The following is a 23950-nucleotide window of genomic DNA, read 5'->3' on the forward strand; positions in this document are numbered from 1 at the left end:
TTGAAGCTCCCGGAGGAAGAAAGGTGTTTTATTCCCAAAAACTAGAAGATAAAATACATATCAAACATCAAGAAGTAGTGAAGCCAAAATATACCTCTGCCAAATAATTGTAAAAAGTAGCAAATGGCAAAGCAATAAAATAAAATTAATAGTAATGATTACTAGTTAAATTATTTGATTACCACGTGCATAATGTAAGTTAAAAGAAATAGGTATTTAAAATTGTCCATGTGCTTTTATAGAAAAAAAAAATGGTTATAAAAACTGTGGACGTAACGGACAATAATGAATACAAGAAAATAGAATATAAATTCTTACCCCAAGAGAGAAATCGTCTATTTGGAATTAAAATGTTTTAAAATGTATAAAAATTCTCAATTTCTTTGCAACACGAAAATGCAGCAGCTGCATAATCGATCCATCCAATGGCACTACAGCCCAAATCGAGCCTTGGCCTCCTTCAATAAGCTTCTCCAATCATTTCGATTTACCGCTGTTCTTTTCCATGAACGCGTTCCCAGGAAGTTCCTGGCATCCTCATCGACTTCGTCTTCCCATCTATTTTTAGGTCTTCCAACCTGTCTTCTTCCCTGCATTCTTGCATTCAGCAATTTTCTGGGGATTCTATTCTCATGCATGCGGACGACGTGCCCTGCCCACCGTAATCTCTGCAGTTTAGTGTGTTGTGCTAGAGTTGGTTCGCTATATTGCTCGTATATTTCTCTATTATACCTAATTCGCCAGTTGTTATTTTCCCTTATTGGGCCTAGTATCCTACGTAATACTTTTTTTTCAAACACATCTAATGCATTGGCAGATTTCTGTGTCACCACCCATGTTTCGCAGCCATAACTTACTATGGGCCTGATAATTGTTTTATATACCCGGAGTTTTGTTTTCCGGTGTACGTCTCGCGATTTGAATATGTGGCCCATCGCGAAATAGGCTTTATTTGCCAGCACAAGCCTTCTATTTATTTCCGGTGCTTCTTCACTGCTTGCAACCAGATCCATTCCTAGGTACGTGAATCTATTCACATGTTCTATATCGTCAATAAAGTGTTGTTGCGCCGGTCTATTTGATCTGGTTTGTATGAGTAGTTTTGTTTTATTTGTGTTTATTACTAGCCCTACTGCTTCTGCACTCTGTTTCAACTCAACGTAGGTTTCTTCCGCTGCATTCATTGTTCTGCTCATTATGTTTATATCGTCCGCGTATGCTGCTAATTGGGTAGATTTGTTTATAAGTATGTTATTTCCGCTTATCGTCAACCGTCTAATTACATATTCAAGAACAAGATTAAAAAGCGTTGGAGCCAGTCCGTCGCCTTGTTTCAGTCCTTGCGTTATCGTAAACGCATCAGTGATCTGTCCTTGAATACATACTTGTGCTTTTGTTTCTGTCATTGTCATTTGCACTAGTCGTATTAATTTTGATGGTATACCAAATTCTTCCAATATGTAGAATTGGTAGAATTGGTTTATCTATTGAATCATAGGCTTGTTTAAAATCTACAAACAGATTGTAAACGTCTATGTCATATTCCCATGCTTTGGCTAGTATTTGTTTAACTGTAAATAGTTGGTCAATGGTAGATCTATTTTGCCTAAACCCTGCTTGATATTCTCCGATGATTTTTTCCGTGAGAGGTTGAAGTCTTCCATTAAGGATGTTTGTGAATATTTTGTATCCCGAACAAAGCAAAGAGATGCCTCTATAATTCTGACACAACAGTTTGTCTCCTTTTTTATGAATAGGGCAGATTATACTTTTCTTCCATTGTTGGGGGATTTCTTCTTCTATCCATATAATACTCTGAGCAGCTGCATAATACTCTAAGCAAATCGGAGAGTGCAGGATGAGTCTATACCGGTTTCGGAGGTTTTTTCCTCTTCATCGGTAGTCCCATATCCTCTTCTCTCCGATTTCCCCAGGCATTATACTTTGGGCCTTTCCGAATTGCAAAGAACGAAATGTCACGGATGTACTAGAGCCATCTAGGGGTCGACAAGACAAGAATTCTTGTCTTGACAACAACTTCTTGTCTTGTCTTGAGAAAAAATCAAGAAATTTAAAAAAATCTTATCTTGACGTTTTCTTGACATTTTATATCTTGTCTTGACTCAAGAAATTTCAAGATCTTGAAATTGCTTGATTACCCGGTCCGGTGATTCCCCGGCGACCTTTTTATTGCGTTGCGTGCTAACACGGCCACTGGGGGGAGTCCCGATCGAAAATCGAAATAAATGCAAAATATTAGATAAAGAATGAGTAAAATTTAATAAAAAGTTTTGGTCTTGGTAAAAGGTATATTATTTTAAAAAGCCCTATAGGGCTACAAACATCGAACAGAACGTTTTCGCTCTAAAAAGAGCATCATCAGTGTTGCAAGAACATGGTGAGCCAACCAAAAAAATACGAAGGTCAAAGCCTTTCAAAAATGGACTAAAAGTCACATCAAAATGCTAACATAGCAAATTCCAAAGGATGGATATAATCCCTAAGGATATGGCCCTAGGATAACATATGACTCCCACACGTTGTAAGTGGGTCAAAGGTAACAAATTAGGTCATTATGTTACAAGAGCTGACAGGCAAAACACTTTCTTCAATACTCGAAGGCTCGAAGGGAAAAAATATTGCACGCTCCCATTGGTGGTAATTGGAGTAAACTTACTTTTAGACAAACTGGAAATATTGGGCTCATTAACTTGATAATTAAATTGATAGAGACACTACCGACGAGTAATTAATTTACTTTATTCAAGTTTCGAGAGATAAAATACTGAAACACTATAACAAAACTAATTGGATATACTGTATAGTTCTTATTTTGGATCCTCGGCATAAAGTAGAGGCATTTTCCTCTTCATCTTGGGGAAAGCTTCTAGAATCAGTGGCAGTACAAAAATTTGAAGAAATATTTAAAGCTTACTATTTTAATAAATCCCAGAATGATCTACAGAATCCAATACCAGAGACAGCACTTAGTCTGGAAAAAGAAGATAACAAATTCGATTTAGATATTACTTATCTATTTAAGAACGCTGACAATGATAACTTACAATCTTGGAAGTATGAAATTGAAAAATACATAAATTAGCCTAGGTCAGCATATACTGGTCTGAGAATATACTTGATTGGTGAAAAAAAAAAACGAAAATATCTACCCGTCATTATCGAAAATGGCCAAGGATTTTCTCGGAACGCCAGCAACATATATGTACCTGCGGAAAGGCTATTTTCAAGAGCAGCTTTAACAATAACAAAGCCAAAAAATCTGCGAGAAGTTTACTCCATGAGAAATGTTATCTGCCTTATCATGGCTTATCAATTCCGATTTAAAAATGTGCTAAATTTGTTATTTAAAATAAAATCTAGTTTGCAATTTTATTTTCAACAGGATGAGGTAAGTATCATTAATTATTATTTTTAATTTAAATTTTTGTAAATCGTTTTAGCAAAAAAAGTGTTCAATAAATTAAAATATGTTATGATAAAATAATGTTATCTTTTTCACAAATGAATACGTTTTAGGGTTTTCATTATTAGTCAAGATATTTCAAGATTTCTTGTTTTCTTGGCAAGAAATCTTGGTATTGATATAAAATTTCTTCTTGTCTTGAAATCTAAAATTACTTCTTGTCTTGATCTTGTCTTGAAATCAAGACAAGATCTTGAAATTTTCAAGAAGTTGGTGACCCCTAGAGCCACCTACCGAAAATCAAAGTATCGAAAGACATCAAGTCATCTTGATGAAAAACAAGACATCAATCGAAGTAGCGCAGTAAACGACAATAAATATCGTTCTTATACCACCAGATTGACAACAGGTGGCATACTTTCTTTGATAACAACCTCCCGAGATTTTCAAAAATTATAAATCATGCAGGATGCCGAGGAAATTAAAGATGAGAGAATTTTAAATAATTCACAACCCATCTGCTCAGCGTGGTAAAAGTTCCAACAAGAAAGATTCCTTAGTACTCAACAAAAGAGTAAATGAATTAAAATTTATAAACATTTTCAATTTCTTTGCAACACGAAAATGCAACAGCTGCATAATACTCTGGTTAAATCGGAGAATGCAGAAAGAGTCTATACCGGTTTCGTAGGTTTTTTCCTCCTCATCAGCAGTAGTCCCATATCCTCTTCTCTCCGATTTCCTCAGGCATCATACTTTGGGCCTTTCCGAATTGCAAAAAACGAAATGTTGGGTTGTTAGTACATTATTTCACGGTTTTTGCTGTAAATTTTAAAGAACCGCTTGGATTGACCTGAAATTTGTCGTACGCATAGCTAGAGTTGCACAAGTTTGACTTGAATCTTTGAACTTGACTTGAGTTTGACTTAATTTCAAATCAAACTCAAGTCAATCCTTCTGACAAATAATTCAAGTCAAGTCAAACTGGTCAATCGTACAGGTTTGAAAATTCAAACTGTTTGTCAAACTAGTTTGAAAGAGTTTGAAAAATAATTTATTTCGTAGATATACTTTTTTAACAATCCACGAGGAAAATAAAATTCCTGTAGCTGGCTGTATACCATAAATCACAAAAATACAGGATCCTTCGTAAAAGGTATATTTAAAAGACCCTAATAAGGGTTGCATCACAAAACAAAACGTTTTCGGATTAACAAGTAATCCATCATCAGTGTTAAGCCAATAACATGCATGCGTGAGCCACCAAAAAGTTATGGGTAAAAACCCTTTAAAAGGTATAAGACCTTATATTATACTACATATTATGTTTAAAATAGTTAGATGTTGCAAATATTCCTGGATATTACCCAGGGCAACACAGGATTCTAACCCACGTGGATGTGATATAAAAGGGATGAAGCTCACATATTGAAAATTGAGTGTCAACTATATCTTTTAAAGGGTTTTTAGCCATAAATTTTTGGTGGCTCACGCATGCATGTTATTGGCTTAACACTGATGATGGATTACTTGTTAATCCGAAAACGTTTTGTTTTGTGATGTAACCATTATTAGGGTCTTTTAAATATAACTTTTACAAAGGATCCTGCATGTTATTTTTTTTATTTTTTTATAAATTTTTTTGTTGAGATGGAATATGTCAGTTGCCAATTAAGATAAGAAATTTAATAATACATTGAGTGCCATATAAATCATCCTTTAGTTCCAATAATTTTAGTATTTGTTTCCTTCTACTCATTTTTAAAAATCATGTACAATAGAACACTAAAACTTTCACAGTAAACTATTTTTTAGCACGCACAACAAAATTAAATAACAAAATACTAAATGAGCAGTTTTTAGTTTAAATGGGATCTAGCTATTTTTATAATTTTCTGCTTTTATAACCGATAACAATAAACACCGGCTCCATCTTCAACGACAGAACGAAAGTCATAAAAAAAGTGAAAGTTAAAAAGGAAGAAAACAAAGAACCTCAAAAATCTGTTTCCGTACCAACCCCTTTTTAAGGATGTTAAGGCCTAGTTCCTTGAAATTTTATGGTCACATTTGGATTATCTACATTTTTTCAATACAAATGCCCCAGAATCTCATAACATGTGGTGTGTACTAAAAGTAAGTAAGTCAAGCTGCGTTTAGCAGAAGGTACTAATAAAACAGTAGAAGTGGACCTGTACCTTACAAAGCAGACTTTTGAAATTAAAAGTTGTACTGTTGGAATAAAATCAATATTTATACATGAAAAACAGGCTATTGATTTATACTCTTAGTACAGAAATGATTAATAAACATTCAAAATTCAAAATATAGAAGAATCCCGAAAGGTTCATTTTATGACTTATACTATATTCTTAGTACATATCACGTTAGACATAATATAAAGATTTTATATAGATTATTAGTATTTTTCAATTTAATAACATATATATAAACACAACATTTTCACTTTAAAAAAATTCCATCATTTTTTGACGGAAACTTCAAAATTAATGTGTACATTGACAAGACTGTTATTTTGGCCAAACGCTTAGTTTAGCATAAACAGACCAAAGTCGGCGCTTAGTCTACAATTGCGAAACTGTTATGAATGGCAGTTATGGATATATGGCAGTTATGAATGGCAGTTAAGAATCGCAGTTATGAATATAGTCTTGTTATGCAAAACTAAAAACCCTTAATAGACAGAATGTCGCTTGGTTTATTTTTGTTTTTCTTAGTAACCGTTAACGTGACAATAACAGGGATTTTTCCAAGATAGTTTTAGCTATGTGTCACCAGAATCCGCTGTTATCTCGATTTTAAAGAAATGGCGCTTGGTCGAGTTATGCATAACGCTGTCCTTTTAAAGAATTAGTTCACTGGTTGTGATTTTATAACGCTGTTCTTTATTTTTACATAATAGAAGTATGTATGCACCTTGCAATTTTCATTGTTTTGAAATCACCTGCCGCAACATCAAATAAATCAGTATAATAATTTTTCTTAATTAATACTGCTTCGACTACAGATTGTTTCTGTTAATTTTTGCAGTGAGAATACCTTCAATATCAGACTCAATTTGTTCTGGTACTTATTCTGAACCGAAAAATATCCACATTCAGATATTAGGTTTGTTCTAGCAAACAGTCAAACTAGTCAGAAACCGTCAGCAAACAGTTGGTCAGTGAGAGAACATAATACAGTCACCAGTGATATCCCCTCTACTCGCGCTGGTCCACTATTCGCTGATGGTTTCAAACCATTTGAAACTGATGCTAGAACAAACCTATTATCTCCCAAAGCCACACACTTCAAAACGAACGTAATAAACAAGCCAAACATGGACGTCTAAATATGAACTACAAACTAATTTGCGGAGTAGCAGAATACAGATTCAGACCGATTCAAATAAGTCACAACAAAATCCATACGCTCTCAATTAGAATTGGAAATAAACACGTTGCCAATATGACATTCAAACTTCAAACTGTTTGAAGAAGTTTGATTTCAAGTCAAACCTAAAGATATCGAAATCAAGTCAAGTCAAACTTTTTTAAAAAAAAAGTTTGATTTTCAAGTCAAGTCAAGTTTGTTGAATAAAATCAAACTAGTTTGACTTGATGCATCTCTACGCATAGCTAACATGTCAAAGAAAAAAGTGATATGGTGCCGATGTGTGCTTTTGCCCTGGGAGTGAGTTTCACCCCATCTCGTTTGTGAAAAAATATACGTCCAAGATAAGTCCCGAAATGGATAGACTGACGAATTTTAAGCAACTTTTGTTCTATAAAATTTTTTCACCAAATCAATACATTTCGAGTTACAGTGGAACCTCGATAAGTCGGCCCCCGATAACCCGGAAGTCCGGCTAACCCGGACAGATTTTCATCAGACAAAACAAACATTTTTTCATTTTGACTGAGTTTTTTACCAAGAAATAAACAATACTGTATAGAACTGTACGTAATTTAGTTGTACTGTGCATATGTATTTCAAGTTTTTGCATTTATAATGTGTATTTGTTTATTATTTATATGTATTTTACTAATTTTTACCATATTATCCCGCTAACCCGGATTTTCGATAACCCGGATTGGCCGCAGTCCCGTTTAATCCGACTTATCGAGGTTCCACTGTATTTGCAAGTGAATATGTCGATTTTTGAACAAAATAATCACATTTTTCGCAAATAACTCAAAACGTAAGCATTTTGTCAAAAAAAAATTCTTAGCAAAACTAGAGCCTATAAAAAAGTGAAAAAAACAGTGTATATATTAGGTCTCTATACCTAGGAAAACAGAGTTATAGCTAATGAAAAATAGATTTATATTCGAAAAATTCCAAATAGAATAATTCAATGTGAAATATCCAAATAATGAAGCATTCTTGGGGAAAAACATTTTAACTTTTTTAAAGTGTTTAAAAAAGCTTTATTACTGTTTTTTAAAAAAAATTCAAGCATAAAATTTAAGCAATTTACGCTCAAAATAAAGTTGGTCCCTTTTTTTGTGGCAAAAAAAATCAGGAAGATCACACCCCAATTAGCAACTTAAATGAAATTAATCGTTACCGCTTCACAAGTCACTTTACTTATGTTATGTTTATATGATCTGTAAGTTTCATCGATTCAAATTGCTTATTTTTGAAAAAATTTGGTTTTAAAATAAAATTTTTAAAAATTGTAATTTTGAAAAAAATTATTTTTTTCAAAACAGTTTAAAAATTGTTAGAGATACCAAAAATCTTAAACAATAAAAAGTCGGCTTTACTTTTCTGAATATTTTGTATTCTTTTGTTTTTCTGTAAGACAAAAATTGGTTAAGATTCGTGTTTATAATTTGCATACAATCGTGATAAGTGAGTCGTTCAAGCCCTTTTAACTACAGCTCTTTCAAAAATAAGCACTTTGAACCGATGAAACTTACAGATCATAATATGATCAATATACAGAGAGAGTCTGTAATTTGGAATAAATTCAATATCTCAAATACTAATTGTTTTTTTGAAAAATGCTCCAACCCGTCGATTAATATTTCAAATTTTACTTTTTGACATACAATAATAATGTATACAGGGTGTCCCAATTTAGAGATATGCCGTCATCGTTGATTTTCTTAAATGGCAACACTGTCATTTTGATAGTTATTTTGATAGGATGTGTAGAGTTATACACAACTGCAAAATTTCAAATTTTTATTCCGTACCATTTACAAGATAATAGAAAATAACAAAATTATGTCTGTAATTTGAAATAAATTCAATAATTAAAATACTAACTGTTTTTTTGAAAAATACTCAGACCCGTCGATTAGTATTTCAAATTGTCATTTTTGACATACATTAATAATGTATACAGGGTGTCCCAATTTAAAGATATGACGTCATCGTTGATTTTATTAAATGGCAACACTGTCATTTTGATAGCTATTTTGATAGGATGTGTAAAGTTATACACAACTGCAAAATTTCAAATTTTTATTCCCTACCATTTACAAAATAATAAAAAATAACAAAGTTATGAAAAACAAGTAATCAAATAATAATTGAATTTAATTATTTTAATTAAGGAAATACTCATAATGTTGCCCTCAATTATTGTCAAATTGTCAATGGGCAACGTTATGAGCATTTGCTTATTTGAAATAATTAAATTCAATTATTATTTGATTACTTGTTTTTCATAACTTTGATATTTTTTATTATCTTGTAAATGGTAGAAAATAAAAATTTGAAATTTTGCAGTTGTGCATAACTTTACACACCCTATCAAAATGGCTATCAAAATGACAGTGTTACCGTTTAAGAAAATCAACGATGACGTCATATCTCTAAATTGGGACACCCTGTATACATTATTACGATATGTCAAAAATGACAATTTAAAATATTAATCGACGGGTGAGTATTTTTCAAAAAAACAATTAATATTTTAATTATTGAATTTATTCCAAATTACAGATATAACTTGGTTATTTTCCATTATCTTGTAAATGGTAGAGAATAAAAATTTGATATTTTGCAGTTGTGTATAACTTTACACACCCTATCAAAATAGCTCTCAAAATGACAGTGTTGCCATTTAAGAAAATCAACGATGACGTAATATCTTTAAATTGGGACACCCTGTATAAATTATTATTGTACGTAAAAAAGGACAATTTAAAGTACTAATCGACGAGTCTGAGCATTTTTCAAAAAAACAATTAGTATTTGAGATATTGAATTTATTCCAAATTACAGACTCTCTCTGTGGGTCTAGGACGTTTCATCGCCGCCGTTTCGATGCCGCCAGTTCGATGCCGATGTCGGCCGATTCATCGCCAGTCAATTAATCGCTATCTGATATATTTCCGAATTTTCGACAGTTACAATTATTAGTTATTTTTAGTACTACTTAGGAATTCTAGGAAATGCGAGATATGACGGCGATGAAATGGACTGGCGATGAACCGGCGGCATCGAAACGGCCGGCGATGAACCGGCGGCATCGAAACGTCCCATTCCGCTCTCTGTATACGCGAGTAAAAAACTTGTGAAGTGGTAACAATTAAGTTCATTTGAAATGCTAATTAGGGGGTGATTTTCCCGATTTCTTACCAAAAAAAGGGTCCAACTTTATTTTGAGCGTAACTTGTTTACTTTTGATGCTAAAAATTTTTTTTTAAAACAAAAATAAGGATTTTTTAAACACTTTAAAAAAGATAAAATAAGTTTTCCCCAAATAAGTGCTTCGTTTTTTGGTTATGGCACGTTAAAATATTCGATTTGGAATTTGACGAATATGAACCTATTTTTCTAATTCTGCTTCTACTAGGTATAGTGACCTAATATATACAATATGTTTTTCACTTTTTTACGTGCTATATTTTTGATAAGAATTTTTCTTTTGACCAAATACTTACTTTTTGAGTTATTTGCTAAAAATCGTCTGAAAACGTGGTTATTTTGTAGAAAAATTAACATATTCACTCGCAAATAACACGAAAAGTATTAACTTGGTGAAAAAACTATATAGAACAAAAGTTGCTTAGAATTAGCCATTTTATTTATTTCCGGACTTATTTCGAACATATATTTTTCACCCCCAAAAGGGGGTGAAACTCACCCCTAGGGCAAAAGCACACATTGGCACAATACCACTTTTTTTCCTTGACTTATTAGCTATGTGTATGCTAAATTTCATGTCAATTCAATCGGTTCTTTAAAATTTAGAGGTTTTGCAATATTTTACATTTAAAGAACGTACTCTGTGAATTATTTAAAATTCTCTTATCTTAATTTCATGTTTCATCATTCAAAATGTTTCATCCGGAAAGAAGATGGGTACAGATCGACCTATATTTGGATCCCGTACTATTAGGGTTTAAATAAATTTCTCAATTAAAAATAACCGATAAATATTTTGTAACAAAGCTTTGACGAGATATTTATGTTAGATTGTAAATCATCTTTAATTTGAGATACTTATTAGTATTGCGTCGTCTGCGTAGCAGAATATTTGAAGTTGTTTTTCTCTCAATTGGTCATATACACGGTGTCCAGAAACTCTACCGACAAACGAAGACAGGAGATTCCTCAGATAATTTTAAGACAATTTAACCCAATTCACCTAGTCCGAACATGTTTCCTAAGGGAGCTAGAGCTCTTTGAAGATGGCGCCATGTAATTAGTTTTTCTTAAATATCTTCAGAACGCTTCTATTTAGAAAAACGAAAATTTGTAGACATGTTTACTTTTCAGTAATGAATCGATTCCATCCATTGCAAATTTCTAGTACCAGTCATAATCGTCCGTTTTGGGTAGGGCAATGGTTATTTTATCGCATAACTTTTTTGTCTTCAACTTTTAAGCATTTTTGATACTGGATTATAAAATTGCGAGGTATTCTAGTACTAAAAGGTAGTCTTACTTAAATCGGTAGTACACACCGTTTTCTAGAAAAATCGATTTGAAAGTTTTTAGTTTAGGGAATTTGAAAAAATAAATTGAAAAAAATAAAAAAAAATCGATGTACCTATTTTACCAACTTTAAGCAAGAGTAACTTTTAGTACTCGAATATCTCATAATTGAATAATCTAGTGTCAAAAATACTTAAAAATTAAAGACAATAAAATTATGCTATAAAATAACTGTTGACCTACCCAAAACGGACGCCTATGACCGGTAGTAGAAATTCGCCACTAATGAAATCGATTAATCTCTGGGAAATAAATAAATGTACCAGTTTTCATCTTTCTAAATAGTTTTTTTTTAATCTTTTTTTTTGACATTTAAAGAACGAAAAATTTTCAAATCGATTTTTCTGGAAAACGGTGTATCCTATCGACTTAAAGTAAGAGCACCTTTTAGTACTAGACTACCTAACAATTTAATAATTTAGAGTAAAAAATGCTTAAAAGTTAAAGACCAAAAAGTTAGGCGATAAAATAGCCGTTGCCCTACCCAAATCGATTCATTTCTGGAAAGTAAATAAGCATACCAATTTTCGTTCTTCTAAATAGAAGCGTTATGGAGGTATTTTAAAAAAAAACTAATTACATGACGCCATCTTCAAAGAGCTCTAGCTCCCTTAGGAAGCATTTTCGGACTAGGTGAATTGGGTTAAATTGTCTTAAAATTATCTGAGGAATCTCCTGTCTTCGTTTGTCGGTAGAGTTTCTGGACACCCTGTATAAAAAATTTCAAATTTTGTTAACGAATATACCTTAAATATTCTCCTTAAAAATTTAAACAACCAGTTAGGATTTTAATAGCAGCTAATCCTTTTAAAACTTCCAAAAAGTCCAATAAAAACTCTCACCTAAATACTCGCTACCTTAATATTTTTAATAAAGTTCTTTCATCAATTAATTGAAGTCCCCGTTTTTGGAATCCTATCAGAGTGGGCGCAAACTTTTTTGGAATCTTTAATGGACGAAGAGAACTTAATTGAGGACGATTAAGACTCGCTGAATGAAAATTAAGAACTGAATAATAAATTGGGAGTGTATTTTTAGGATCTGTTTAAAGCGGATTTTATAAACGACATCTTGTTATAAATAATAATTAAGTATTTAATAGTCTAGTAAAATAAAATTACACTACATGTAAATCAAAATGTAAATTCGTACAGGTTGAAACAAATTTTATATCAAAGTTTAAGTATGTACAAAAGATATTTTCAAGAAAGTATCCAAATCATACAAGGGGATCATTGTTTAAATAATTAAAAAGGGGTCATTTTTGCAAAAAGTTACTTTTTTAACTGCAGAGGTCATTCAATTACTAATGAAGGTTTATAGGATTGTTTTCTGCAAAGTTGAAGGGTAAATATTTCACTAAATCACTATAGGACTTACTAAATTAAATTTGACCTCCTATTTATTTAAATAATTATACATAAAACTTTAAAAACAAATTTGCAAAAAATTATTTTTAGCGTTTTAAATAAACACTATAAAATATCTTATTTTACAGGAGAAGTTGCGCTATGTTGTCAGTATTAATAAAAAAAAATTGGTCCAGAAATATTTAATATTTTTTGAGGTATTGAATTTGTTTATTAAAAATTAAATTTTCAATTGCAAAAACGCGGTTGTTTCCAAAGAAATATTCACCTGTATTAAATCTTATTATTTTTATTTTTATGTATATTTTCGATAAATGTATTGATAAATTCAAATTTTAATTAAACGTCCCCCTAAAATGGCATTTGAAAATTATTCAAATTTGTTTATAATTTGTTTTTTTAATAACGTCGCGGGGTTTGAAATGCCGTTTCGATAATTGGGTTCCTGGGAATTTTCCACTAATTAACAAATTTTTTTGTCTTTTTTTCCTCTTCTTTTTTTTTCTTGGAGTTATATTACTACGGGCCCTTTTAGGGTTAAATTTTATTAAGAATGTCGAATCTCTAAGTTGTAGATTCTAGACCTAAAAATATTAAGGTTGGTCTAAAATCACTTAAATAAAATGTGGCTGCTTACTGAGTTACAGGGTGTTTTATTTAAAAATTTAAAAATTATTTTTACCAAGTACTTTTAAACTATTTGACGTATCCTTATCATACTTGGCAGAAAGTGTGGGTACTATACAGTCTACTAAATTGCGATAAATAAAAGTTTCTAGCTACTACCAGAGGCGTACGACAGGGGATAGTTAATGGTTGACCCCTCCCAAATTCTACACCACTGGGGGAATTACTATTTTAGCGAAATTTTTCGATTTTCCAATACTTTCTATGTAAATAATATACTCTTTACTGGTAACGATTAAATCATTAGTTTTCGAGATATTGGACGTTAAAAATGAAACGGCATAGTTATTTTGATTCATTCATTCATTCATTTTAAACTTCGAATATCTCAAACTGATGACTTTATCGACACCAGTAAAGTTATTTACATACAAAGTATTGGAGAATCGAAAAATTTCGCTAAAATAGTAATTCACTCAGTGGCGTAGAATTTGGGAATAGTAAATCATTCACTATCACCCGTCGTACGCCTCTGGCACTAGCTAGAAACGTTTATTAATCACAATTTAGTAAGGTGTATAATTGCCACACTTTCTGCGTAGTATGATAAGGATACGTCAAATAGTTTAAAGTACTTGGTAACAATAATTTTTAAATTTTTAAGTAAAACACCCTGTAACTCAGTAAGTAGCCACATTTTATTTAAGAGATTTTAGTTAAATCTTAATATTTTTAGGTCTAGAATCTACAACTTAGAGATTCGACATTCTTAATAAAATTTAACCCTAAAAGAGCCCGTAGTAATATAACTCCAAGAAAAAAAAAGAAGAAGAAAAAACGACAAAAAAATTTTGTTAATTTGTAAAAAATTCCCAGAAACCCAATTATCGAAACGGCATTTCAAAATACTTAATCCCCGCGACGTTATTAAAAAAAATAAATTATAAACAAATTTGAATAATCTTCAAATGCCATTTTAGTGGGGAGTTTAATTGAAATTTGAATTTATCAATACATTTATCGAAAATATACATAAAAATAAAAATAATGAAGTCTTAAGCAGGCGAATATTTTTTTGGCAACAGCCGCGCTTTTGCAATTGAAAATATAGTAACATTTAATAAACAAATTCAATATCTCAAAAAATATTAACTATTTTTCGACCAATTTTATTTTACTTAATAATGGTAACATAGCGCAACTTATTCTGTAAAATAAGATATTTTATAGTGCTTATTTAAAACACTAAAAATAATTTTTTGCAAATTTGTTTTTAAAGTTTTATATACAATTATTTAAATAAATAGGGGGTTAAAATTAATTTAGTAAGTCTTATGTGAAATATTTACCCTTCAACTTTGCAGAAAAAATCCCATAGACCTTAATTAATAAGTGAATTACCTCAGCAGTTAAAAAAGTATGTTTTTTTTGCAAAAATGACCACTTTTTAATTATTTAAACAATGATCCCCTTGTATGATTTGGATAATTTCTTGAAAATATCTTTTGTACCCACCTAAACTTTGATATAAAATTTGTTTTAACCTGTACGAATTTACATTTTGCCTTTTTTTTATTTTATTAAGCTATTAAATAAAACATGAAATTTACACGACACAGTTTTTTTAGATTATTGCTTTTTTACGACAGTCATTTTGATGCCAGTGATTTCAAGCATTCATATTTTTAAGCCTAAAAGAACTAGAGCCCACTCCTCAACACAACTAGTAGCATGTGCAGATGACATAGTTCTTATGGGAAGAGACCAGGAAAGATTCAAAGAAGCAGTAACAACTCTGACAAGTGAAGCAAGGAAAAGAGGTCTAATTAACGAAGGAAAAACAAAATATTAGAAAGTGCCTCACAGATAAAGACAAAGAAAAATTAAGAATATTAGAAAGGAAATCCTAAGAAGAATTATGGATACTGTAAGAATGGAAAACGGAGAAATGAGAAGAAGAATGAACCATGAACTAAGAGACATAATGAAGGGAGAAAACATAGTTAGATTTATTAAAGCGAAGAGACTGAGATGACTAGGTCACATAGAGAGAAGGAAAAACAACCTAGTGATTAAGAAAATCCCCAGGCAGCGATGGCATCCCGGCAGAGTTATTTAAGCACGGTGGAGAGCAGATCACCAAGGTGATGCGAGAAATTGTTTGTAAAATTTGGTCTGAGGAGCAGTTACCTGAAGAATGGAGTTTAGGCTTAATATGCCCGTTACACAAAAAGGGAAACCAACTGGAATGTAATAATTAGCGCGGAATAACTCTCCTAAATACAGCATACAAGATATTGTCAAACATTTTACACGAAAGATTGAAGCCTTATACCGAAACGTTTCTAGGAGAATATCAGGCAGGATTCAGGCGTGGACGTTCAACCATTAACCAGATCTTTACATTACGACAGATCCTCGAAAAGGCGCAATAGTTTAACATAGATATGTACCATATTTTTGTCGATTTTAAAGCTGCATATTATGACAGTATCTTAACACCAACTCTTTACAACGATATGAATGTGTAAGGAATTCCAAAAAACTCATATGTATGATAAAAGTGACAATGGCGAAGATGCTATCAGCAGTAAAAATTCAAAACGACTCGTCAACTCCATTTGAAATACATAGGGGGTTAAGGCAGGGAGATGCTTTTTAATGTAGTCTTAGAAAAAGTCATACGAGACGCTTATTTAGGTAGCAGGGAACAATATTTAATAGATCAGTTCAAATGCTAGCATATGCAGACGACGTGGACATTATAACAAGAACCATAGCGAGAACTGCGGAAATCCTAACCGAGCTAGTAACTGCAGCAGAACGAATGGGGTTACATATAAATCAAAATAAAACCAAAATAATGGCGACTAACACAATCACAAGAGCTGGAAATGTTGACGCAGTTAATGATCAATGACCAAAAGTTCAAAGCAGTCAAAGATTTCATATAAGATATAGGGACATCGGTTAACCCCAATAATAACACATCTAAGGAAATCAAAAGGCGAATAATAATGCAAACAGGTGTTATTATGGTCTATCAAAGTACTTATCTAACAAACGCCTGTCTAAAAAAACTCGTGTAATGCTGTATAGAACATTGATAGTCCCCGTTCTCACATATGGATCAGAGGCATGGACGCTAACTAAACCAGATGAATCTGCTCTATCGATTTTTGAAAGAAAGGTGCTACGCAAGATATTCGGAGCGGTCTGTGAGAACGGAATATGGAGGCGTAGATATAACTTTGCCCTGCAGAATATCTACAAGCATAGGTTTGGTAGAAAAGATATAGAAAATCAGTAGTAATTGCACAAGAGCTCTGAAATTATTGAATTTTTCCCGAGTGTCACTTTGACAGTTTTAATTTCACGAGCCGAAGGCGAGTGAAATTATGTCAAAGTGTCACGAGAGCAAAAATTCTATATTAATTTCAGAGGTCGAGTGCATTTTGTTGCGATTATTTCATGAATAAAACTGTTCAAAACCAAAATTTTATTGTAATTTATTTATGTAAGTACCATTAAACAAACAGTTTTTATAAATATTTGACGATTGAAAGTCATCACTTTTATAATTTTTAAAACATTAATTGTCATTAATGTCACTGAATGTATTTTTTCGTAGCAACGAAGGGCATCTGACGTAATATACTTAACGACGGGAGATTATCAAAAATTATCGATTTAATTCAGATTTCTGTAGCTTTCTATTGGTCAGAATCTCCTATGAATGAAATAATCACTGTAATTAAGCGAAAGCGCCTGCAGTAGCCCGGGCCCCTGAATCGAACATGATAAAAAAGATTCTAACAGCTCAACCCGTGGGAATGAGAAGACGGGGTAGACCAAAGTTGAGGTAGATGGACGGAGTAACACAAGATGCCGAGAAGATCGGAGTCGGCAACTGGAAAATGCAAACAAGGGACAGAACAGAATGGCGTAGAAAGCTTGAGAAGGTCGAGACCCTCTAAGGTCTGTAGCTCCAAGATGATGATGATGATGATGATGAAGATCTCCAGAAGAATCCAGAAACTGAAAGACTAAGGGGAAGACGCAGAAAGAGATGGAAGAACAATAGGGAAGGAGCTTCGACAATACACAAGAAGTGTGTAGAGCAGAGAATTAACCGCAATAAGCGAATCAGAGAGCTCTAAGTAAGAGTGGCAAACATTCCATCCGTAATGAAAAGCCTTGATACCGTGATGATATTTTTAAGCCACTTGAGCCATTCAATGAGTCACAGCAGTTAATTAAAATGACAGAAATATGTATAAGAAAAACTATGTTCATAGGAGAGGCAAATATATGAAGAGGAAAGCAAAATGGTCACTCGTTTCTCGTTCCAGGGGTGCAAAAAGGCCCTCTGGATTTACCCTACACTCATAAATAAATTTAATCCAACAATCATACACTCTCTTTTTTGTTCAGTGACAATTTTTGTCCCCATTGTTGATATTTTGCACACTCAAAGAAAATATAATTAAGACCTTTCTATTTTTTTGACATTATACAGGGTGTCTCGAAAAGATTGGTCATAAATTATACCACACATTTTGGGGTGAAAAATAGTTTGATTGAACCTAACTTACCTTAGTACAAATGTGATCATAAAAGAAGTTACAGCCCTTTGAAATTACAAAATGAAAATCGATTTTTTTCAATATATCGAAAAATATTAGAGATTTTTTATTGAAAATGGACATGTATCATTCTTATGGAACGAACATCTAAAAACAAAATTATAGTGAAATTTGTCCACCCCATTTGTTGGGTTAATCTGTGACCCCATAAAAAATTTACGCGGGTTTTGTTCCTTTAAACCCCCCCAAACTTTTGTGTACGTTCCAATTAATTTATTATTGTGGTACCATTAGTTAAACACAACATTTTTAAAACTTTTTTGCCTCTTAGTATTTTTTCGATAAGCCGGTTTTTATCGAGATGCGGCTTCTTTTTTAATATATTTATATAATAATTTTATGGGGGTTTTGTTCCTTTAAACCCCCCAAATGTATGTGTACGTTCCAATTAAACTATTATTGTGGTACCATTAGTTAAACACAGTGTTTTTAAAACTTTTTTGCCTCTTAGTCTTTTTTTTGATAAGTCACCTTTGATCGAGATGTGACTTCTTTTTCAAAATACACCTAAAAATGTAAATTAAAAATACATTTTCAGATTATTAACAGGTGTCTATAATCGTACTTAACCATATACAAATTATATCGAAAAAGTACTAGGAGGCAAAAAAAATTTAAAAACATTGTGTTTAACTAATGGTGCCACAATAATAATTTAATTGGAACGTACACAAAAGTTTGTAGGGGTTTAAGGGAACAAAACCCCCATAAATTTTTTTTGGTGTGCACAAATTTCATTTTAATTTTTTTAAGATGTTGCTGTCATAAGAATGCCACATGTCTATTTTCAATAAAAAATCTCTAGGAGTTTTCGATAAATGAAAAAAAAATCGATTTTCATTTTGTAACTTCAAAGGGTTGTAACTTTTTTTGTGTGCATTATTAGTAGTGTCCATAGGTAAGTGAGGTTCAATCAACCTATTTTTGACCCCAGAATCTGTGGTATAATTTATGACCAATCTTTTCGGGACACCCTGTATATTATCATTATAATACCTACAGTACAGATGTATTTGATTTATTTTTAAAGTTTTATGCAAAGATGTATTTCTTCTTCAATACCGTAAAAATCAAACCAATAAGAGTTTTCAAACGTTCTTATTATAAAGCGTTACTGGAATACCTCTACTATAATATTCTTTATATACGTCCCTCCCGCCCTTCGATGTTTCCTTCATCCAGGCTTCCGATAAAAAAACACAGCATGCTTGGCAGTATCTTAATTCCCTTCTTGATAATTTTCACAAATTCCAGACTCTTCTTTGCCAATGCATTTCAGGTAGGAGCTGAAACAACTATGTTCCGCAAGTTCTGAGCCATGTTCTTCCACGTACTTCCCCATGTCCAGGACAGCATTTGGCATTTGTAGAGGAATATGTGACTATTCCTCTACACATGCTCTTCCTACCTCAGGTGGTAACTCATTTGGTCTTGGCATATTTCCTATCTTGACTCTGGTTGTCTCGTCTACTAGTTCCAGGGAAGCACACTAAAAGGAAAAAAGTGAAAGTGAAGCGTTTTACATGTCTGCTCATTATGGGGACAAGGAAAGAACTAACTATAAAAATACTGGGGGGTCAGAATGGGGCTAATGAAGAAGAAGCAGACACATAAAGCCTCGTTGCAGGACGGCAGCTCATTTGTTGTGTGGGAGCTAGGTCGTAGATTCGTTAGGGAGGGTGAAGGGGTGTTAAGATGACTAAACTACCATAACAAATACAAAGGGTACTTACTCTGACTAGAGGATCTTTCTACTATTTAAAAAACAGGACGCCGTTCGAAACAAATCCTCTGGTTCATATTTGGGTACTTACTAAGACTTTTTTCTCACTTACGGGGTACCAAATGGGGGGACATTCATCATTGATTCCTCTTTGGGGTTAGACTGGGCAACATCTTTTCTTTTACTGGCTTCTATGCCATATTCTTTCTTCTGTACTAAAACTTACACACAGTTGCATTAGAATTTAGTTAAAATTTTTCCAAAACAAGGTTACAGAAATAAAATGGTAGATACACTTACAAAACGTTTATTCAAAACTTTAAACTCTTACCAGGTTTATTCAAAATTTTACTACAAAAACAATGATTACAATGATTACAGACAAAACAATTACAATTGAACTTGTTGGGCAGTATATGTCAAATAAAATTTGACCTATTTATTTCAACACAAGATTTGACGTAGCTGTCAAATGTCATAAGTCTCTGCCTTTTTTTACCATTATGAAAGCAAATTTCTTTATACAATTATTTACCAACAATTTATTTATCCACTTGAAATTTAGTAAAATTAAAAAAACGTATCATACCTTAAAAACAAATAAAACTCTTCGTCACAGTCACAAACTACAGGGGAGGGGTTCATCAACAAACAGGGTCATCGAACTGAGGCAGGGGGCAGGGGGAGGACATGGCTTCTTTCTTCAATTTCAGGGCAATGGGGACTTGGAGACTTCATTTCTGGGAACTGGAAACAAAACATCACGGGACAGGAACGACATTTCTTCGACATTTCTTCGATGAAATCAGGGCTTGACCATCATACATAACACAGGAAAAAATGGGCAACAATGCCGGTTTGTACAACTGCGTGTTTGACTCTCAAGAGGCTTCGATTTTCCATTAAATCCATCACTATATGTGGAAAAAAAATCCTCTCAGAGCACTCACCACACATTCAGATCTTCACAGCGACCATTCTACATTTTACCGGCGGGGAACAAAGGGACTACGCCCTAATTCAAGCGAGTACCAGCCGAGGAGATGCTATCACCTTGGGACGTAAAGCTGGACTAATTTGCGCTTCTCTCTGAAGCTACTACAGGGGAAAAATACGACGGAAGTACCGAGCGATTTTGATCCTTAGGGATGCTTAGTTGACAAGAACTCAACTTTCAGTTCAACATTTCTTCTAGAAAGTTCTTCTACGCATCAGAACTGTACTTTTGTCAGCACTTCTTACAAATTCTAACACATTTGAAATGTTGTGCAATACTTCATGGCTGTATACAGGGACGGCTTGGGATCTTATAATGATATTGAACTTCACAAAATAAATTAAAAAAATAGACATTCTTTTTGGGAATTGGGATATTAAATTAATGTTGGAGTTTTTTCAAACGCTACACATTCCTAGACTCCTTCCAGACTCTTCTTTGCCAATGCATTTCAGGTAGGAGCTGAAATAACTATGTTCCGCAAGTTCTGAGCCATGTTCTTCCACGTACTTCCCCATGTTCAGGACAGCATTTGGCATTTGTAGAGGAATATGTGACTATTCCTCTACACATGCTCTTCCTACCTCAGGTGGTAACTCATTTAGTCTTGGCATATTTCCTATCTTGACTCTGGTTGTCTCGTCTACTCGTTCCAGGGAAGCACACTTAAAGAAAAAAAAGTAAAATAATGGATTTTAAAAATAAAACTCAAACTACTATTAATACAGAGAAAACAAAAACAATGATAATTTCAAATAGGAGGAAGACACACGCAATAGAATTAAACGGGAAACAACTAGAGCAAGCGGAATATTTTAAATACCTAGACCTAGGAGTAATAATCGAATCAAATGGTAAACAAGACATGGAAATAAATGAGAGAATGGGACGAACAAGAAGATTATTTAACACTATGAAAACAACATTTTTCGGGAAAAAAGAGATACCGGGGGAAGTAAAAACGGCAGTCGTTAAATCAGTAGTTAAACCAACAATCATGTATAGCAGCGAGACATGGACATTGACGGGAAGACAAAAATCCAGAGTCAATGCTATGGAAATGAGGTTCCTGAGGAAAATAGCAAACAGAAAGAGGACAGACAAAATACGAAACGAAACTATTAAACAAAACCTAAAATTAATACCAATCAATGAAAAAATAGTAGAGGGGCAACTTAGATGGTTCGGGAACGTGTGTAGAATGTCGAACGAGAGACTAATAAAACGAGTGTTCGAAACGAGAGTGCAAGGAAAAACAAAAAAGAGGAAGACCAAGAGTTATGAGGGTAGATGAAATCAGGAAAGAAGTCGTGAAGAAGGGATTGACATTGGAAAGTACAAGAAACCTAACGCAAGATCGTAAAGCATGGAGACTACAATGCCAAACTCAACTCCACCAGCCTTACACCTAAAGGTAGAAAGGCTTAGGACTAAGTAAGTAAGTAACTCAAACTATCGAGAAAACTCAATCTCGACGACAATTTCGTCAGATGTACTGAGAGTACTAACACAATAAAAATTTTATTTTTTGAGCTTTTTATTTTTTATGATTATTCCATTTTTCATAATTTGATAATGGATTTCATTCATTTCAAATCACATCATTTGAAAAAGCGGCAGATATCAATCTGAATTGTTTGATATTATTCGGATTATATTGTCCTATGGAAATTCCTCGTTATTTATTCGGTTGAATAATGTACAACAAAACTACCACATCATTGATTTTATCCCGGAATTTGTGAAATTTTGGTGCGAACATTTGGCTTTACTGGTAAAATAAATTACTTGAAGTCAATTAAATAGTGTGTACGATTAACTACACTACTATTTAACTATTCCAATAATTATAGTTGGTATCAAAATCCCTTCTATGCTGTTTGTTTTACAAATCGTTGCTTTGCGAATAATGATGGAAGAAGTAAATATTGATGTTTAGATTTGTTGCGTTTATTATTGGGATTGTGGAACATGATATGGTTAATAAATTTATAAAATAAATGGTATAGATGACATATTATTATGTGTAATAAAAAAAGTATATTTTTTTCAAAAATAAATTATGTACAGAAAGTTTGCACTTTTAACCTAATCTAAATAATATATACAAAAAAGGAGGACTATTCGCTGAAAACGTTTTGTTTTAATGTAAGAATATGTAATGTTTTAATTTAGGGTATTTTAAATATACCTTTTAGTGGCTAACAAAATCCGTCGCAGAATTGGAAATGGGGTCCCCTTTAAAAAATTACTAAATGCGACATGTGTAACAAGAACTTACTTATACATATATGTTATAGGCCAGCAAATGAACGTGAAATACGGCGATACTGTGTAATTTTCAATGTCACCACCGAAGTGGTCCAGGTCCAGTCACTATTTTTTGAGTTAAATATTTACGAGTGAAAATATTCAACATTGATCAACAAAAAAAACCCGTTTTCAGACGGATTTTCGCAAGTAACTTAAAAAGTAAGTATTCGTAAGTAAGCAGCAAAAATGTAGCGTATACAAAAATGAAGTCTATCAACCCAGTATATGCAAATTTGTAACTCATGAAAAATTGTTCTTATTTGTCGAATTCCAAATCGAATATTTCAACGTGAAATAACAAAAAAAATTTTTCACTTTTCGGGGAAAACTCATTAAAACTTTTACACACACTTTAACACTTTATCTCGTTCAGCCTAACCTTCAGCACAAAGCTAAAAACATTTTTCTCGTAGCAATGGGGATATTTGTTTGAAACTAAAAACATTTGAACTGCAAATATTTAAATTTATATTATTTTAAATTCTCGAGGGGGCTCTCTGGATCCGTCCTTGCTAATACTTTAAGTTATTTATTTCGAAAAAAGACCATTTTTCTAAAATAAAAAAACTTTTTTGACTATAAAACCAATTTTTTTAAATAAGAACTTCCACCCGATTCAGCTTAGGGGGTGATTTTCACGTTTTTTAGCAAAAAAGGGGCCAACTTTATTTTTGAAGCTTAGTTTTGATGCTAGAAGCTTACTATAAAATGCTACAAAAAATTAAAATAAACCTCTTTTTTAAACATTAAAAAAAGTTTCAATGAGTTTTTCCAGAAAAGTGCTTAGTTTTTTTGTTATTTCATATTGAAATATTCGAATTGAAATTTAACAAATAAGAGCAATTTTTCATGAGATACAACTTTTCTTTTACTGTGTCGATAGACTTCATG

General features: G+C 32.6%; 1 protein-coding gene across 1 annotated transcript in view; it reads right to left on the reverse strand.

Moving 5' to 3' along the window:
- Positions 1–431: 431 nt before the first annotated feature.
- LOC126879860 (uncharacterized) overlaps positions 432–23950 on the reverse strand; it is a 191228-nt gene continuing 167709 nt past the window's right edge. Inside the window, exon 2 of the mRNA XM_050643174.1 lies at positions 432–732. Coding sequence (XP_050499131.1) covers positions 432–732 — 301 coding nt within the window. The remainder of the gene's footprint in view (positions 733–23950) is intronic.

The sequence above is a fragment of the Diabrotica virgifera genome, chromosome 2 (genome assembly GCF_917563875.1).
Source record: "Diabrotica virgifera virgifera chromosome 2, PGI_DIABVI_V3a".
Taxonomy (NCBI): domain Eukaryota; kingdom Metazoa; phylum Arthropoda; class Insecta; order Coleoptera; family Chrysomelidae; genus Diabrotica; species Diabrotica virgifera.